Source organism: Euprymna scolopes, chromosome 36 (assembly GCF_053919585.1).
Source record: "Euprymna scolopes isolate OS-2025 chromosome 36, ASM5391958v1, whole genome shotgun sequence".
NCBI classification, from domain to species: Eukaryota; Metazoa; Mollusca; class Cephalopoda; order Sepiida; family Sepiolidae; genus Euprymna; species Euprymna scolopes.
Window position 1 is genome coordinate 8406692 of NC_136517.1, and position 20809 is coordinate 8427500.

The 20809-nt window shown below is 36.7% G+C and overlaps 2 protein-coding genes across 3 annotated transcripts in view; one reads left to right on the forward strand and one right to left on the reverse strand.

Annotated features, from left to right (window-relative positions):
* Positions 1–530, forward strand: part of LOC145260321 (actophorin-like) — a 52451-nt gene extending 51921 nt beyond the window's left edge. Inside the window, exon 4 of the mRNA XM_080118209.1 lies at positions 25–530. Within this exon, the coding sequence (XP_079974335.1) occupies positions 25–187 (163 nt within the window). The 3' untranslated portion in view covers positions 188–530. The remainder of the gene's footprint in view (positions 1–24) is intronic.
* Positions 531–14635: 14105 nt separating this feature from the next.
* Positions 14636–20809, reverse strand: part of LOC145260319 (mitochondrial ribonuclease P catalytic subunit-like) — a 47743-nt gene continuing 41569 nt past the window's right edge. For both annotated transcript variants that reach the window (XM_080118207.1, XM_080118208.1), the window contains exons 6-7: positions 18972–19164; positions 14636–14826 (exon numbers count right to left, since the gene is read on the reverse strand). In XM_080118207.1, coding sequence (XP_079974333.1) covers positions 14671–14826; positions 18972–19164 — 349 coding nt within the window. In that variant the 3' untranslated portion in view covers positions 14636–14670. The remainder of the gene's footprint in view (positions 14827–18971; positions 19165–20809) is intronic.

Below are 20809 nucleotides of genomic sequence, written 5' to 3' on the forward strand. Positions count from 1 at the left end.
TTTTTTTCTCCTTCTAATTTTCAGGGCTCCAGAAGAAGCTGTTGTAAAACAGAAAATGCTCTACACCAGCAGCAAAAATGCGATTCGGCAAAAGCTTGTTGGGATTGGTGTTGAATTGCAAGCAAATGAGAGTTCAGAGTTGGAGATGGAAGAAATGGTTTCAAAATGTTGTGAACGATCGCAGTGATGACTCTTTTAACCAGCATAGCTTTAAGAGCAACGTCTATTTTTTTATATATGTAATACACTGTTTATAACTGCCGCTGACCCTCTCCCTTCCCCTTTCATGTGTACAGTCTCTCTCTTCTATTGCTCTGATTTTTTTTTTTTTTTTTCTCTCTCTCTCTCTCTCTCTCTCTCTTTCTTTCTCCAGCTGCTGCCTCTGACTCTTTAACAGTTTTATTATTTGGATGCTTAGCTGGAGCTCTAGGCAAACTAGTCAAGTAGGAGATGCTACCATTTGACGTGGCACTGAACAATTCACTTGTGATGAGCAAGGTTCATTTTGTCTTCCTCTAGAGTGATTTATTTTTTAAAAAAAAAAACTTTTTTTTTTAAGCTTTCTGAGGCTTCTCATTTATACCTAACTTATACCCGTAACAAAATCTAGTTTTCAACTTTTCCATGATCACTTGACACAGTTAGTCTTATTAATTTAAGTTTTTTTTTTTTCTTTTTTTTTTTTTTTCTTTTTTGTTGGATTTTGTTTTTTTTTTTTTTCTTTTTATATATATAAAATGGAATTAAAAAAACTTTTCTTTTTGTTTTTTTTTATTTTTCTTATTTTCTTGTTTGTTTTTTTACCAATTCATGATTGCTATCACTTAAATTGAAAAGAACTTACTGAACATTCAAAATTAGTTTATGATGTGAAAACAGGTTGTTTTTTTTTTTTTTTTTTAATTTAGCTTTAAATGTACTGGCTTGTGACTGACCGACGTGTTACACTAAATGTCTTGAAAGCGGTCCCCGTATGAAGATCTGTCAATTAGACGTCTTTCTTTCTAGGAGAAAAAAAAGGCCAACTGGAGATGTTGGATGTGCCTGTCTCGTTCTTCTCCCAGAATGACGTCTTTTTTTTTTTTTTTTTTTTTTTTTTTTTTTTTTTTTTTTTTTTTAGGGGTTTGACATGGTGGAATCTTCTTCAGGTCCGCTTCATTTATTAATGTAGTCATTTAAGACACAAAACGACACGACAATCTTAATATGAGAAATATTAACTTTTTTTTTTTTTTTTTTTTTTTTTTAATAAATATTACAAAATGTTTACAGAAACAATTCACAAGGGATTAATTAACTTTCACAATGAAAACTAACCTTAACTAATGCTGATTTACAGACAAAAATACATGCTCACCTTGTAGCTATCCGGACAAAAAGAGCGAAAAGAAAGGGAATTGTGGAATTGCATTCTGTTTGCTTATGTATCTCTGCACCTACAGCCAAATCACCTCCTGACCATGCAGGAAGGAGTAATTACCACCACAACCGGAGCAGAGCACTAAGATATAGTGCCACAATATGAAATTAATGTGAAGCAAACTTTTTTTCTTTTTAATTATATGCATCTTCCCCCTCTTTATGTTCAATTTGGTTAAATTTAAAGCAGATCTTAAATTTCATAAATATCCAACTTTACTTGCTAAAGAACGATATGGAAATGTGGAGAGCAAGTTCTGCCATCAGTCAATAGGAGTAATATAGAACCTGCTGACCTGTGAGTGTTTACAGATACTCTTCCGCTATTGCAATTCCCATTTTCTACTTTGGACACCACTTGATAATATTGATCAAGAGATGTTGTCCTCCCTCTGCTCTCAAGAGAGTTCAAGTGAATAATCTGATCCATAGCATCCCTTCAGTTTCTTCCTGTTGCCATCAATTTGCTTTCGATTGTTGTTCTTGGTTTTCCTTTTTTTTCCATCAGGGGTCCAATTGAGCACTTAGCAATTCTGTGTAGCCAGTCCAACTTAGATAAGGTAGTCCGAGCCATGCAAGAAGTTATTTACGGATTATAAATGATATTGCCTGTTGACTGGTGTGATCTGACTTTTCGGTTGGTAATTTGATCACTCCATTTGATCCCTAGAATCTTTCTAAGGCACCTGAAATCAAACGCATTTGATCTCATCTCTTGACTAATTTTGAGATGCCAAGTCTTAAGTTTTACTTCCATATAACAGTGTGGACAAGACGTTGCTGTTATAAAATCTTAATTTAACTTTGAGTTTTTTTTTTTTTTTTTTTTCCTCCTCTCTAGATTATGCAGACCTAGTTAAATGCTGCTGAGGCCTTACCTAATTGCACTGCTACTCATAATCCATGCTGCCTTCCTAGTTTATAGTGTTTTATGTTGTTTTTTTTTTTAATAAATGAAGTTGTCAATTATAGATCTTTTTGGTCAAGATTCAATGCTTGTCATTTGTTTTGCAATCATAAGTGAATACATGAAGATAATTTTAAAAAGAAAATGAACTTCAGAATCTGCAACAGCAGCATTGTGTGCACTTTATTTGTAGTGTCGTCGACCTTAATGAAGGATGCACTCACTTGTTGCTGTTAACGCCGATCTCACAATATTGTTCTACCATTCATCAATCGGAGTATTTAGATAAGTTTCAGTTTCAACAGATATAATCTAAGAATGTATCTGGTTTGTTTCCAAAATTTTATTTGGACACCCTGATAACACCCATCTTTGGATAGATCAGAGTGCTGCATCTGATCTAAGGATCAAGAAAATGTTTTAGTTAGACACAATAGCAATGTGATGAAAAATTTTTTTTTTTTTCCCCCCTCATTGCATCTTTAATGCAATATATGGAGAGGGGGGGGGGGGTAATGTATGAGCCTGGAATTATCTCAGCATGTTGTAGATATAACAAAACATTTTGGAATGGTTCAATTAAATGTTGACTTTCATTATCCATTCTAAAGTCACCGATGATGCGGAGTAATGATTGGAGGTAAATTCTTCAAATGGGATGGAGATCTATATTAGAATGTCAGCCATGTTCGTTTTGACATGATCAGCTAGCTTATGGCAATACAGACCAAGAAGTTATTGGTAAGGCGAAAAATGAATGCTAATTCAATCCTAATCTATTTTCTATTCAATCAGGAATTGGGTGTAGAGCAAATATACTGATTGGCTAAATTTCTTATGGATGACTGAGACTTTATTTTTTTTTTTTTTCATCACTTGATAATGCTGACATGTTAGTAACAAGACTGGCCTAATGGGATGGCCTGTGTTAAATTTCCTACCTCTCCCCACCCGGTAGGGAATCAGTTTCATATGGTGTACTTGTGCAGATTTTGTTGAAGCAGACGTAACTAGTCGTCCACTTGTCTTTGTAATCTGGCATAAGACACCGATCAGCCAATCAATTTTGTGGGAAAATATTGGAAGGGGGGGGTCAATAAAGTAAACACACCCTCAAACAGCCGTTCCTAACAACTTTAGAAAAAAAATCTCCACTTTGGCTCAACAGTTGCAGATGCCAGATATTTCGTATACTTAACAGTGAACCAGTGTCTTCACTTCATCAATGCTGATACCAAGCCAACCACAAATCATGTGTAAGGAAGCTAAAAAGAATGCAAGACCAGCCGTGAAATTCTTGAGTTATCTTTTTGAGTTTGTGGAGACAGAAATTTGGTCATGATCCTTATTGGCAAAGTTTCACATCTGTCTCTTCTCATCCCCACTTTTACATCATCTGATGCTATGTCAGGAAAGTCAACCTAATCTTAAGACAATATCCCCACTGTTGCCCCGTCCCACTCTGCAGGAAAGAAAAAATTTTCAAATTAACTTTAATTTACATTAGTTACACAAATAAAAAATAATAAAAAGCAAAAAAGAAAATTTTTTTTTAATAAATATGAAAAACAAAGATTGGCTTTTTGTTTTTCTTTTTGTCAAAGAAAAAAAAAATGTAAACCAAAACTTTTTCTAATTAAAAAAAAAAAAAAAAAAAAAATTGTTACAAGAATAAAACTTATGGTAGGTGTTTTTTTTTTTTTTTCCTGGTGATTTTTATCTTTTAGATGTTTTCAGTATTTTTCCTTGAGTAGCGTTATGCTTTGATAATTGGTGAAAGTCAGCAGTTGACATCATGCTCCAAGCAAAGCTGATTGGCCACTTAGTTACGTTTGGGTCAAATTCTGCATATGTATCGCCAATGGTTACAAGCCAGGGTGTGACGTGGTTCCCCCTAATTAGTTATTGAGGGTGGGTGCACTCGTCTGTCCTCGCACATCTGCCTCGGTATAAAAAGAGCTGTATGAGCAATTTTCAAACAATGGAGACGGAAAGACAAGGGTTCCAGTTAGGAGATTCCCTGGGCTGCTTGCTAAGTAGATTAAACGAAAAAAGTCCAAAAAGGAGGAGTGAACTAACCTGCTAGTTAGTCCTTATTGAAATCCAACAATAAGCCAGGACTTGCGAAAAAAAAAAAAAAGTTTGAAGTGAGAATTCCCAGAGTAAAGAACTTTGGTATGATGAAACCAATAGCCAGAAACCTGAGGTCTACAATAGTGAGAACCGTGTTCAAATAACTGCCTAAGCAAGAGAACATTGACTGCTTCTAATAGATACAAAGAATTACTACTACAATGAGTCGCTAGTCAGCACACTAAGAAATAGAAAAGTAAAAGCTATGTGTAAAGACTATAATTTTCTTAATACTTCACAGAATATATGCTTACTAGCGGGGGGAAAGGCGCCTAGTCATAAAATATATTTTAATTTATCCAGATTTCGTATATATTATAGAGTTGTGATTTCAAAACTTAGAAAAAAAAAAGAAAAAAAACATATTTGGATGCCGTCAGCTAGAATTGAAACCAAAAGCAAAAACTAGTATTCAAAGCTGGTGACGTTACCACTGTACTAATGTGAACTGATTAAAACTAAGACGAATGTATAATGATTTTTTTTTTTTTTTTTTTTTTTTTTTAATTTTGAGCCTATAAAAACTATTTTAACTACGACTTTTAGTTTTGGAAGAGATAGTTTGAAAATATGGCGGCAGATAGATAAGCTTTATAAATTAGATTAGTATAGACTATTCATTCACTCGCAGCTTTTTTTTTTTTTTTTTTCTCCTGGAATGTTTACAAGTTTCTTTCCACAGCAACATTATTGGAAACCGACCAATCTAGAAGATATTCAGAACGGGGTCAATCCACTCTTCTGTACCGCAGACATGCGCCAGAGTCACTAGATGGTAGAAAATGTATTGCCTGGAATTGCCCTGTTTATGAACTTTGAGTCTTAAGCTCAACAACCGGTGAACTTGCAAAGAACTTTATTGCTATCTGGGTTCGACCTCTGACACCGCCTAACTAGTGAGTTTGCGATTTTGATAAAACCCAACTGCATGACATTTTGGAAATGTATCAGAAGACAAATGTGCAGCTGCCCTTTGATGAGAGTAACATACAGACAGGCATTAATTTAAAACCTTTTCTTATAGAAATGCATTTATTTTTATGCACTCAACTTTTTGGGGATAATTTTTAGGCTTGTATTTTTAAATGTCTAACTTTTATAAAAAGTTTGCATTTTTTTTACTTGCAGCCTACAGTTATCTTTAGTTCAAAGTTAATTTTTTTTTTTTTTTTTTTTTTTTTTTTTACAAAGGCATCACCACATTATCAAGGCCCAGAGGCCACTCAAGGATAAGGGTTAAAGAGTGTACAGTAGAAGTTGGTCAATATAGTAATCATTAGTAATGAAAATTTGGTAAATTTAATAACTTATATGGAACGGCTCATCAAGAACTTATTTACTTTAGACTTGAACAAAACCATATTGTAGTCAGCCGGAAAGCAGGAAAACGGAAGACAATTCCACAGGCGTGCAGTTCTAAGAAAGAAGCTTTGTTCATGGAATCTACGTTTAGGTTTAGGCACAGATAAAGAGTGGGGGAAATTATTGATAGTGTTTACAGCTAGACGAGTGTTTCTTGTGAAAGTTTGGCGAGGGGGGACCATAGATTGAAGCTCAGTTGAACACTTTCCATGAAAATAACGATACATCAGAGACAAACTCGCAACATCTCTTCTGTGAGATAGAGGTTGCAAGGAGGAGAAAAGGACATCTCCTACGAGGCTACGAAGTCTATTTTGAACTCTATCAAGGCAGGACAAGTTCTTTCTAGCAGCTCCTGCCCAGATGTGGCAACAGTATTCCATCCTTGGACGTACCTGGCTCTTATATAGATAGAGAATAGCATCAGCAGTGAGATATCTACTGGATCGATAGAAAGATCCCACCATTTTTCCAGCGGCCTTCGCAACAGATTTGATATACGTGTTCCATTTAAGATCAGGAGTAATGGTCAAGCCCAGAAGCTTGTCAAAACTTGAGGCCTCCTGAAGACGAGAGCCATTCATTTCAATTGATGACAAATGTGGATTAGAATGTTGATGATGTAAAGAGAGAAGCTTGGTTTTAGATGCATTAAAAGTAACCAGCCACTCCTTTCCCCATTGTACTACGTGCTCAAGATCAGAGGAGAGAGAATTGGAGAGAACTTGCTCGTTTACTGTCTTAGATGTGGTACCATAAATGGTAGTGTCGTCAGCATAAATGTCTACAAATGATGTAAGGATATGATTTGGAAGATCATTAATGTAGATCAGGAAAAGAGTTGGGCCCAGGATGGATCCCTGAGGGACACCGGCATTAATATTGTGAGCTTCTGATTTTTGCCCCTCAACTACTACTCTTATGAATCTATCAGAAAGAAATGATTTAATAATTGAGAAGACTTTTCCAGCTATACCATAGCTAGCGATCTTATGAAGTAAACCTTTATGCCATACCCTATCAAAGGCCTTAGATATGTCAAGAGCAATTGCCCTAGAAAGATTGCCACCGTCGAGAGATTTGCTAATCCTATGCGATATAACTGTAAGGACATCTGCTGTAGATCTAGCAGAACGGAAACCATATTGAGTGTCACTAAGAAGGTTATTTTTGTTGAGATGTTTGATTACTTCTGTATTTAATACAGATTCTAGCAACTTACTCATGACGCACAGGAGACTTATTGGCCTGTACTGAGAGGGGGATGAGCGATCACCTGAATTCTTAAATACAGGGCATACTGATGAGATTTTCCAGGGAGATGGGAAACTATTCTCCTTAAGACAACGTTTAAACAGTTTTGTAAGTATGGGCGCTAGTTCAGGTTGAAGTTTTTTGAGTACTATAATTGGAATACCATCAGGGCCAGTTGCTTTACTGGAATCAAGGTTTTTGATTAGCTTGGCAACATCACGTACAGATATACGTATATCACATAGCGTGTTTTCTGATACAAGAGGAAATATTGGGGGTTGGCGGTCTTGGTCGCAAAGGGTAGAATTAGCTGCAAAGTTCTTGACAAAGAGTTTGGCTTTGTCTGATGCTGACGAGATTACCTCAGATCCATTGATAATAGTTGGGATGGAGCACACGCTTCTGTTCAGGATTCTGTTTGCTATTTGCCAAAACTGGTGGGAACCAAGCCGCTGCTCAGCTACTTTGGACTTAACAGATTGAGCATACAACTCTCTTGCGTTCCTTATTACTTTCTTACAATGGTTGCTGGCAGTCCTGAAAACGGCTTTAGTTTCCATACATCTATTACGTTTGAAGCAGTGGAAAAAGTGATTTCTGTGCGCAATGGCAGCAGCACATTCTGGAGAGAACCATGGCTGGCTGTTAGGTTTTTGCTGAAATTTTTTAGAGGGTATGAAATGGTCAATACCTACAATTAACCATTCAGTTAGGTCTAATACTATAGAGGACACATCCTTTTTAAACATGGAATGCAGAGGTAGATCAGATATAAATGTACGGAAGCTATCCCAGTCAGCCTTAGTGTATCGATATACTGTACGATGAAGAGGTACGTCTGGGGACTTATTACATTTCATTTTTATCTTAATTGATACAACAGAGTGGTCGGAAGATCCAAGAGGCGACAGAACAGAAACTGAACATAGTTCAGGGCAAGTTGTGAGAAAAAGGTCTAGTAGGCTCGCATACTGGCCGTCATTATCGGGCACACGGGTAGGTTCCTGAACAATCTGAGTGAGGTCATAGGCAATGGAGAAATCATGACAGAACCTCCCCTCATCATCGGTCTTGTTTGAGTGGGTCAACCATTCGACGTTGTGAACATTGAAGTCTCCACATACGTGAATGTTAGCTGAAGGATAAGTAGAAAGGACTTGGTCAATTTTCTCAGATATGCTTTGAAAGATAGTAACTCCGCTGTTGTGGGGGCGATAGAGAGTAAATATAAATGCAGTAGTGTGAGCTAAAGCAACCCGGAAGCACATATAAGGTAAGTTAGGATCTTCCCTGGAGATGTCCCTCCCACATGGAAAGCTATCTTTAATATAGGCACATATTCCATGCCCATGGCGATCTTGGGGGTCAGATTTAGAAGTTAAGTTAGAGTATCCTGTAATTGCAAACTCATCAAGGGAAATAGCCTGTCCAATGCCAGTTTCACTTAAAAATAAAAGGTCTGGTTTAGTCTCCTGTAATTGGGTTTCAACCTCTGGAAGGTTAGAACGTAGACCCCTGATGTTGGAGAAGGAGACATGGTAGTAGGGGTCTACGTTGGAAGTTGGAGAACCGGGTTTAATCGTGTATTTTTTCTTGAAACTTGTCATGATGAAATTTTGGAATTTGTGGACTAGGTCGACAGATTTACTTAGAGCAGGACAGAGAGGGGAAACTAAGAGAGAAAAAGAAACGAAGAATTTTTTTTTTTTTTAATTACTTGTCAAAAACAATCAAGTTTTGTTAATTTCATTTTCAATCTTCTAATAATGTTCACTAGCAGGACCTGTGGAAATTCCACAGTGGCCTCATTCATACGTAATATATTGATGTTGGCATTCTATAGATATTCAGCATAAATGGAGACGTTCTGATATTATTTTAGCTTTTTGTTAAAAAAGTATTTATCTAAGCTAGCATGAACGCCCGGCCTAACCCGGTCATAAAGTATGCTTAAATATGATATTTTAATTCTTGCAGATTTTGTATATATTATTATAGAGTTAATGTTCTATCGATTTTTATATATTATAAAGTTGTGATTTCAAGTAGTTCCTTCAGCTATAACTGAAACCAAACCTTACGAAGAATTCTTGGTAAAATTGTTTATTACAAGAAATGGAAGTCCATAACAAATGACAACTGCTCAGGTAACGCACACTATCCTATTATTCAACTGACAATCTTATTCTTGATCAGCCTTTAATAAGTGCTTTGTCAGTGGAAAAAGAATTCTTTTTGCCTGTGTAATAATTGTCAACACATACAAAATTATAGTCCATTTAAATTCCACTAAAGATTGTAAATTTAGCAAAAATACAAAGTGTTTATAAAATGAAAAAAAAAACATCAGACGCAGGCGATTACAAATATTCCATAGTGTGTGTCTAGAAACTCCCCACCCCCACTTATGAAAAACTCAAATTTGATTAAAGATGGTTTTCTTTATAAAAATAAATCTAATTTCATTTAAATTCTGAACATGTAATTCATTAATTAATTGGCCATTTATATTTCTCCCACAGCCAGATGTGGCACCAAAACCATGGAATGAGAAGCTACCACTCCTGCAAAAGGAGCATTCTGGCCTATTAACAAAAAATGTCTGGACAACCCTGTCAACATTTCCCAGTTAGGGTGCCTCAGGCGATTAGCAATAACCTAACCCTTTCTCAAAGAGAGCAAGCAAGGTCTGGGGGGAAGGGGCACTTCAAACAGCACGGGATCAGCATCATACCACGATGAACAGGGAAAAGATTGTTTCAGGAATAGTTTAGATTTTGATGCTGAAGTGGCGACTAATAATTTATTAATTATTACTAAACTTCTTTTATTAAAAACCAATGATCCTGACTTAATGTTGCACTGGAAAACAGTAATAGCAAATACGTAGAAAGGAAAATTTATTTGCTCAATTTGTGAAAAGGGAGTCAAGTGCAACTCAATTTTGTGTGATATTTGTAAATATTGAGTACACGGGAAACTCAGTGGAATTATTGGTTGAGAGATGGTAACCAATCGTGACTAATGTGTAAAAAGTATATTTAGATGGCAAAGTTAATTCCCTTTTTCATACGATTGGAGCACAGGGAGGAGCAGGTGTTAGTATGATTTGCAAGAATAAGGAGTGAATGTCGTAGTCAGTAAAGGGAAGATATAAAGCATGTGTGCTGCGGAGAATAAAATCTCGACACTAGAAAGATGGACAGAACAAAAGATTTCAATGGGATGATCACATCGAAAGTGCAAATGACAAGCATTCGTTAGTGTTTCTTCCAAAACAACACATTTCATTATTTTGCTAAACTCTTCTCGCGCGCACACGTTTTTAAAAATATTTTTCTCCTTGCCAGCACTTTCTTGCCATTTATTTGCATGTACATCTTGCCCGGCACGCAACTTGTTTCTCTTCTTGACCATGCGGTGTATTTTTCTCTCCTTATCTTAAGATGCAAGCTCGCGCATACTTGTTATTTTGCATACATGCTTTAATGGCTGCTGCTAATATTTTCGTTAGCCAGCTATCCTTTGCTGCTGCTGAATTTCTCACACGCTCTATTACATAGAGATATGTTTATAAAAGCCATCAAACACATACCAGTATGTAAAATGGATGTTCAATCAAATATGATGGCGATATAAATGTTATTACTAAAAGTTAGGTTGGTTGATTGTTTTTGTTTGACGGCATATCAACCCTTTCCAGGTTATTTAATGCAGATCCGGTGATTTGGAAGAAAATTTTTTTAATAGAATATATTTGTTTTTTGCAAGTCAGTTTCTATTCAACCCATAGTTGGGACCCTAACAGGTACTACCACTCCGGGTCAGAGTGGACCTGGGAGCAATGGCAATTAAAGGGTGGCTCCATACTCCCCAGAACCCGCAAGCTGGGGCCTCACCATCGGATATAGTTTAAGGTCATATCCAGGACCACAAAATTAGGACTCCCGATCCGGTGCTGCCCAGGAACACAGAAATAACAAGAAATTGCAGAAGTGTTTTTTGTTGAATCACATTAAAATCGTAATGTTTACGAGAAAAATGTTTTCATTATATGATGTCTTGAAAAATATTCTATCTAACCAGAGTAAAGAAATTTTTGAGAATGAACTTCTTTTTTTCTACTTTATTCACCCCAAACAAGGCACAGTGCCACTTGGACATAACGGGACTCTATGTAGGGAGTTGAGCAACGAGATGTCTGTTTACATTGATCTTCAACTTCTGCATATCTGTACAATCATGGAAGCAGGAATTCCAAAGTCTGGCAGTTTAAGGGAAGAAAGTTAAGAGTAAAGGCTTTCCGGGATTTCTCCAGTGAAGGGATGAGATTTTGTTGCTTGTTGAGTCAGGGGTATTTACAGCAAGTTCATCAGAGCACATTCTAGTGCAGTACATGTAAATCAAGGGATGCAACATTGTGTCAATGGACAGTGGTTGGAGTGTGCTTAATAGTGCATTAGGTTTGAGAGTCTTTTGAACCTTGTCTAAGAGTGAGAGACTAGTGGTAGATGCACCAACCCAAATGTGGTAACAATACTCTATGCATGGGCGAAGAATGGTGACTTTCTAGAGATACAGTATAGTATCAAGTGTGGGTAACTTTCTAGCACAGTAAAGAGAACGCACCTTCTTTGCAGCAACCTTGGCAATGTCTTCAATATATTTGTTCCAACTCAGGTTGCCTGTGAATGTTAAGCCGAGGCGTTTGATTGAAGAGTTCTCAGGTAGTGTATTATTAGTCATGGTAAACAATGGTCTTGACATGTCTGTGCTATGTTATAGACTGCGTTCACTCGCTTGAAAACATTAGCTAGGGAGTGAATGACACTACAGAAGTACATAGAGGTGGGAATATGAAAAACAGATCCATTGTTTTGTACAGACAAAGTGACGCCATGATTGATTAGCCAGGGTCAAGATAGAATATTAGGAAGGAAATTTTTATTTCCGATTAAACTGAGGAGATTAGATACGTCAAGTTTCCGGTAGAAAATAAATATATTTAAGGGGCACAGACTGTTGTGGATGGACAGGTTCAAGGAGGTTGACAGGCAGGTCGGCAGTCGATGGTCTCACCGGGGAAAAGAGTGAGTGGGCGACAGTGAATGATCTTCTGAACATGTATATGTGACTAGAGCTCAGAAATAGTTACACTAACCCGACGGGCCTCAACCACACACACCTGTGTACAAGAAGGCATGTTCACACGATGCATATATGTGTCTGCATTGTTACTCAGTTTGAATGCAAATCGTAAACTGCTAAGAGAAAATATGTTTCGAGGATTATCAAGCATATAAAAATGGACGTTAAACCAAACATGATGAACATCGTGTCACAAATCATCAGAAATGGCTATGAAATATCAACTTGTCAGATGCTATTCTAGGGCTAACTTTAAGAATCCAGTCGATTTTCATATTTCGACTACTGTTCTCATCGTGAGTGTTATTTTCACAACGTTTCGGTCAATGTAACCTCCAACATTCTTCAGTTGTATCTCGTCAAACTAAAAAATGCTTTTGCCGAGCTCAGGAATCTGGATGGAATGTTAAACGGAATCCTTTATTTATTTCACAGGGTAGCATGTTCTCGTTCCATCAGCCATGATTGGATAGAGGTCCTAAGTAATTCGCAAATGTATATTTCGGTCGCCCACACTGAGAATTGAACCTTCAACCTTCAGGAGAATATCACTTTTACAAACAATTTTTTGCAAGTACTCCAAAATATGTACTCACTTCAAATGACGATAAAACCTTTATTTATTTATAGAGTGAAATGGAATAGCTTCAAATACAGGACACAAATATGTTGACTTATGTTTGAAAATGTTTAAATTAATGAACATTATTGTCCAAACAACGATAACAGTTTTTCTTGTTTAAATTTTTATATTTTCTAGAAAGATAAATAAAGCTATTTGGGGAAAGAATTAAAGTTAAAATTATTTGTAGTTGAATTGTAAATCTGTGCATGTTTGGCTGATACGTATGAGTGGCAGGTGCGCAGCTCTTGGGTGCTTGACCCCCAAAAAAAAAAATAGGTGGAGCACAGAGAACTGAAAACATCTCTGGTCAGTGTCGGACCACCCTTTGACGAAAATAAGATCTTAATTGAATGCGAAGAGTCTTGGTGGGATTAGCTATGTGAGAGGAAGAACGCCCAAGGTTATCCATGGGTGATATCTCCAGCAGCCAACCTCCAAACAGTGACCACTAACAAAAGGTTAGGACCATTTAACAGTGAACAGATTTCAGGAGATAGATAGTAGTCAGAGTTCCCCACACCCCAACCACACCCCCACACCTAGAGGAGAAGAAGGAATAGAGAATCCAAGTTGAACATTTGAGGCGATTATTGAGTTTCAGGAAAACTACCGGGCAGCTTAACCATTGTACCTCTCTGAGCAGGTTTAATCCTTTAAGGTTTCACTTAATGAGTCATACGTGCTTTCCTCTGAACAGGCAAGGATCTGATGCTGCAAGTGTGTCACCAAACTAAATGGGTATCACGTGCAATCTTCAAAAATAATAAACATTTATCATTTGTTTATAAGCTGAACTTCTGGTTTTGTTTGGTATGAGGACTTCATCATTACAACATTGACTGGATGAATCGATGAACAACTTTGATTCAGACACGTGTCGGACAATCACAGTGTACATACATACATGTATTGGATTTGAAGGTTACCATGTTGTATTCAACCAGGAAGTAGGCCAGTGAAACATTGTTCCACACGCAGGCAGAAAGAAAATAGACCTCACTTAATTTTTAGCTGATCTTCTGCACCATGAAAAAAAGAAATGACTAAGTCCATCATTCCCCCCCCCCCTCACCTCCATTTAGTCCCAAAAGATCTTAACATATTTAAATTTGAGTTCAGCACCATGCAAAACTGTTAAATAGATATACACAGAAAATTTTGGACAAATATGGTAAAATAGTCCCAAAAATGGAGTGCTTTTATTAATCCTAAAAAAGGCCCTGGGCATACCCAAGAGTTATTGCGAAGTATAGAATCTGTGTTTAAATTTGAGATAGAGAGTGGAGGAAAATTGTTGATAGTGGTTGTAGCTAGATGGGTATTTTTTGTGAAATTTTGGCAAGGCGGGGGGCATAGATTGGAGCTCAGACGAGCACTTGCCATAAAAATAACGATAGAGCAGACAGGCCGACAACATCTCTTCTGTGGGAAACGGGTTGCAGGGAAGAGAAAAAGGCATCACCTACAAGGTTTCAAAATCAGTTTTGAACTCTATCAAGGCAAGACAGGGTGCACGCAGCAGCTGCTGCCTAGATGTGAAAACAATACTCCATTTTAAGACATACTTGGCTCTTCTGCAGATAGACGAATTCATCGTCAGTGAGATACCTTCTGGAGCGATAGAATGATCCAACCATTTTATCAGCGATCTTGGCAACAGATTTAATGTATGTGTTCATTTCAGATCAGGAGTGAAAGTCAGTCTGACGAGCTGGTCAAGACATGGTGCTTCCCCAAGATTCAAATTTTAAAAATTATAGTAATTTTGAAAACAGAAAAAAAAAAAATTGATATAAATATTTTTTATTGAAATATTTTTTTTCTAATTGTGAGATATATTTTTTTTAATATTGAAATTAGATTGTTTAAGGCATAACCACGTGTAAGGATCTTGCCATGAGGGTTTTACTTTGCCATCATCATATGGAATATGCCAAGCAGAATTAAACTGGGCTTTCACGTGTTCCATGCGCGGCCACTGAAAAGATGGGAAGAAAAAAGAAAAAGTTAATCAAACGTTTAAACTTGTCATTAAATAAAAACAGCAGACAAAATATATTTTTGTACTTTTTTTTTTTTTTTTTATAGAAAATTGAGATTTTTTTTCATGTGTTTGTTTATATTTTATCTCCATCATGACATGGCACCTGCTCACGACTCAATCATGGCAGAGAAGAACATTGTCGTCATGAAACAACCTCCCTATTTTACAAATCTTGCTCAATATGACTTTTTTCCTCCAAACTCTTATCTGTTTTGATGATGTGGATGACATAGAGAGTGCTGGAGGACATCCCTGAAGACTCCATCCAGCAAAGAATGAGGAAGATAGGGTGCACCAAGCAGCTCCTGGCCAGATGTGAGAATAATGCTCCATTTTAAGACATACTTGGCTTTTTTGCAAATAGAGGATTGCATCGTCAGTGAGATACCTTCTTAGATGCTAAGAAAGAGTTGGGGGGGGGGGAGTTTACTCTGAAGTGAAAACAGTGTAGTTTTTGAAAAAATATTTGAAGCATGCATGGTCCCCCATGAGTGCACAGTGAACGAGGCATAAAAAAATGACTAAGTTCAGCACTCCCCCCCCCCCCCATTTAGCCCCAAAAGTCCCCAGATGACGTCAAATCTGAGTGAAAATGAACAAACGGTGCAGTTTTAGGCCTTATCATATTTGAGTTCTGCACCATGCAAAAAAGGAAATGACTAAGTCCATCATTCTCACCCGCCTCCATTTAGCCCCAAAAGTCCCCAAGGCCTTAACATATTTAAATTTGAGTTCAGCAGCATGCAAAGCTGTTAAATAGACATACACAGAAAATTTTAGACAAATATGGTAAAATAGTCCCAAAAATGGAATGTTTTTATAGCCCTAAAAGAGCCCCTGGGGCACACCCAAGAGTTCTTGCGAAGTATAGACAAACAAAATTATATAGAAATCAGTTAGTTACAATTTTTCAGAAAGTTTTATAAAAATCCAAGGCATCAATTTTTTTTAATAAGCACAAATGTGTCAATTTTAGCCATTTTAACCTGAAAGGCACTCCTAGGAGGGCCATTGGAGTTTTCCAGCAAAATCTGTTCCGTTACTTTTTTACTCATATCATGTTTAATGTTTGTGCAAAATTTTTTAAAATTCCAAGGCGTAGTTGAGAAAAGTACGGCCAGACAAACGAACGGACAAGGGTGAATATATAGGTCCACCCTCCTTTTGTCAGGAGACCAAATATGGTTTATGACAACAGTCCCAGTACTTTTCAGACAAGTTATAACTCTAGAACCATTTTGGCCAATTTTTGGATTTCAAACAGGCATCGTCTGTGTGAAAACCCATAGCAAGAGTTAAACATATTAAACCTTTTTCTTAAAAAGGAATTCTAAAAGAAACATTTATTTCCTGGAAAACATCCACTCATTTGAAGAACATTTTCATTTGAAGAACATTTTCATTTGAAGAACATTTAATTAATTCAAGTCAACAACAAATCTTCCAAAATTTTGATTAAATTTCAATTATATTTTTAGATCAAAATTTAAATCTAAACATTTTCTAGACCTATAAATTTTCCTGCTTTTTTTTATTTGTTTTTACAAAACTGATTTTTTTTCAAACGCTTTTGTTTATACCTTATCTTCACCAGAACAATACACCTGCTTATAACAATCTTAATATCTGATATTTCCTGGCCTATACAGCATAATCATGTTGACACACCAGTTCTTGTTAGATTTCCAAAGTTAAGCAACATTGAACCAAGTCCGTACCAGTTGGCTACCAATTTGGAAATACCAGATGCTGTATGTAGTAGGATATCAACACTTCCCTGCAAGAACTGCAAAAACATAATGCTGTCATCTCCTCTAACCGAGGTATACATGCGACTGGAGACCGTTTGTGAATTTGATATTCCCTAAGCATTTCCTCCTTCGGGGTAAATCGGTCCAAATCACCGGCTTTATTTCCTGGTGAAGAATAAGAGAAATATGTGGCATTAAAAAAAAAAATTTGGTATGAATGTGGTGTATGAGTATAGTGTCAGTTCTGATGCAATACGTCATCTGTTTTGTCTTTGATCAATGAAGAAGTCCTTCTAGATTGAGGCAACTTTTATTTTTGTTCCAATCAAACTGACCCCCTTTTTTGAGGGAGCTGGATTTTCCCCACTTTAAAATCCGACCTTGTGTCTAACTCTGCCCTCGTGGGGAGGCAAGTAAATAGGAACATGACCCGAACTGAATCCACCTGTGAACAATCGTGAGGAAGAGAGTCCAGAATAATTAATTGGACGTCAGATGCAACTTCACGCATACAACATGAACAAATTGTGATTGCCAATTTTGGCAGATCTTGATGGAAGCTTAAATGAAACAAGATGTGTTCTTAAAATGACAAAAAATGACACAAAATAAAAAAATGATGAACTTAAAATAAATGTTCCCCTCAGTCTTTTTCTATCATTAACAATTGACTTTGTAACTCACTGGACGATCATGATGGATAACTCATTATCTTCTAACATACTGTCTTTGACTTTATTGACGGAATAATTAATGTGAGCAGAATGTCAGATGGTTTTATTAGTCAGCAAAATTGTCATCAGTTGAACGGGTCACTACAACACACATGCATTGTTAAAACCATGCCATCCCCCCCATGAAACATAGAGAATTGCTTCTTCTATATATATAAAAGCGAAAATGTATGTATGTATGTATGTATGTATGTATGTATGTGTGTTCGCTTTTTCTGTATGTCTACAAAAGGCTTTTTTCAGAGAAGCGGTCGGTTAGTTCACAACTTTTTAAAACTTTTTATCACATATAAATCGTAATATCTCAGAGTTAACAATGAAGCTCGCCCATCTATTTAATTTGCTCGATTTTGGGAAGATAAATATTCAACATTTGTTGCTCACTGCATGTGGGTTAGTCTTTTTCCTATAACATTTTGGGAAAATAAAAATAAAAAAAAACTGTTCCGCAGTAAATGAAATACTATCCCGCAGTCAAACTTGACCTCATTAACTCATTAAAACGGGCACCTGCCAAATCCAAGTAATTAAATAAATTCAAACGTGTTTCCGTTAGCATCTCGCGGTGGGGCAATGGTTAACGTTGCACGTTTTTTTACAACTTTGCCTCAACGGTTTGGGTTCGATCCTCATATTTACTTTTTTTTTTTTTTTTAACACCCACCCCCACCCCCGGAGTTTCCACACACATCTCCAAACACCTGGGCAACGCCGGGTACACCTCGCTAGTTAATAATAAATATGAAATCTACATAAATTTAAATATATTTAAGCGTATTTTATGCTCAGGCAGTGTTGGGTGATTAATTAATCATTTATAGGCATTGTCATATTTTTTTTTACTTCCAACAACACTTTGCTTTATTTTATGATTCACTTTTTTCTAATGCTCCCCCCATAAATCCATAGAATTACAGCATGGCGATGTCCAAGGCAAGGTATAATTTGGAGTTGACTAAAGTATTGTCAAATGATTTGGGGACGGATTAAATAACTACATAGGGGTCAACTTGATGATGACGTCGTATGATTTTTTTTATTCAAAAACTACATTGTTTTCACTTCAGAGTACCCCCCCCTCCTCCCCAACTTTTTCTTAGCATCTAATTCATTTCCTCATTCTTTGCTGGATGGAGTCTTCGGAGATGTCCTCAGCTCCAGCATTCTCTATGTCCTCCACATCATCAAAACAGATAAGAGTTTGGAGGGAAAAAAAAGTCACATTGAGCAAGATTCGCAGAATAGGGAGGTTTTTTCAGTATGACAATGTTCTTCTCTGCCATGAAGATGAAATCTACATAAATTAAAATATATTTAAGCATATTTTATGACCAGACAATGTTGGGCGGCCAGTTAATCATTTATAAGCATTGTTATAGTTTTTTTTTACTTCTGGCAACTTTTTCACGATTCCCTTCCCAATGCTCCTCCCAAGAATCCATAGAATTACAGCATGGCAATGTCTAAGAAGGCAAGGTATAATTTGAAGTTGATTAAAATATTGTTAAATGATTTGGGGACAGATTAAATAACTACATAAAGGTCAACTTGATGATGATGTCATGTGACCTATGCAACAATCCTCAGAACTCACCTCTAATATCACTTTGCCAAATCTGTTGATTGCGAGAAACTGGAGCTGCCGACTTCGCTGCCATTTGGTGAAGATCTCGCCTATTTGCTCTCCGAGAAGAAACTTGTGATCTCGCATTTCATCTGCAGAGACAAAAATTGTCTTTGGCCCACTATAAAGGGTTGCATACAGCAGGTAAGGGTCATCTTTAGTACTGCAAATAGCAAAAGAAAAACAAAGAAAAAATATTTTATTTATTGTCAGCAAAATCAGACACAGTTGCTGTGACTAAACAATCCAGTGTTAACTATTCTGCACTTTCAATTAACAATTTCCAGAGTTCAATCTGACACATTGCTGCTAAGCTTGCTATTTAAAAATCCAAATCAATCCAATTTCTGAAAAATCAGGCATTTTTATTCAAACTAGAAGCATCTCATTTGCATATTCAAATAAAAAGATCACCAGCTTATAAATAGAAGCAACGGTCATTTTTATTTCTTTTGTTTCTTTTTTTTTGTTTGTTTGCCACCAAACACAACAGGCTGCATAAATCAGGTTTGTACCAATTTTAAAGGCTTTTAATCACAATCGGCAGTCAACTCATGTGTGATTAAAATGTGTACGATTATAGAAAAATACAATTAGTATTGATTTTTCTTTTTCTTTTTTTTTTGACCTCAGCCTCAAATCAACAATCTATGCCATTCTTATAATAATCTTTCCCCGTTGGTTGTAGTGTAATGCTGGTTCTGTGCAGTTCTAGGAGGTCCACCCCACCCTTCTGTTTTTTGCATTCTCTCTTCGAGAAGAGGTTAGTTTATTGCTAATTGCCTGAGGTGCCCCTACCAAGAATGCCAACAGAACTATTCAATCATATTTTGCAGGTTAGAATTCTCCTCCTCGAGGATGCTGACATTTCAATCTCGCTTCCCAACCCTTGTGTCACATCATCTTAGTGTGGTAGAAAATAAATACCATCAGAAATGTGAATGGCCATCAGCAATAAAAGCTGAAACGAAGATTAATTAACCAACCTGGTGGACCATGTTCCTCACCTCCAACAATTTCCTAACATGGGTAGGGGGGGGGAACCACACCAATTTCCCATCTAGAAGTGGAAACATGAGCGGGGGAGGATTCGCCATTACCATTAGAAATAGAAACATTTTTCTTTAACCAATCCCATTTAAATTTGTTATTTACAACTGCATCCATTCAAAAAAAAAAAACATGCGTGCGTGGTCCCCCCCCTCTGGTGCTGCATGTGAGATGACGTCACAAAAAAATAGTGAAGAAATGATGAATGTGAGAAGTGTGACGGTGGAGTTCATCCTAAAAACAAACATTACTTCCGTCATCGTTAAGAATTGAGTAATTTCATTTGAACTTATCACATTTTTTGCTCTTTTTGGCCCAAACATGGTGCCTGGGTGTCCTAAGAAATTACCGTGCTTTCTTCAATTCTGCGATGCAAAACTTTTCTTGTGACGCCTTTTGAGTTCCTGGGAATGCCGAATCTCAGTGAAAAATAGACAAACGGTGCAGTTTCACACCTTAAGAAATATATATTTGAATTCAGCACCATGGAAAACCACTCTATAGGCATACATATCGTTTTTGAATAATATGAAAAAAGAGCTCCAAAAATCCCAGAGGGATGCGAACCAGAATTTTGCCAGGGTCACCCATACTGGATTTATACTAAGAACAATGGGCTTCACATTTTAGCCAAGTTTCAGAAAAATCTAATGGATGGATCAAAAGTTATGGGGCAAAACATGTCATTTTTGGCAATTTTGGGGCATTTTTTACCTCTTGAGCCCCTGTAGACGCAACAGGAATTTTCACAAAAATTT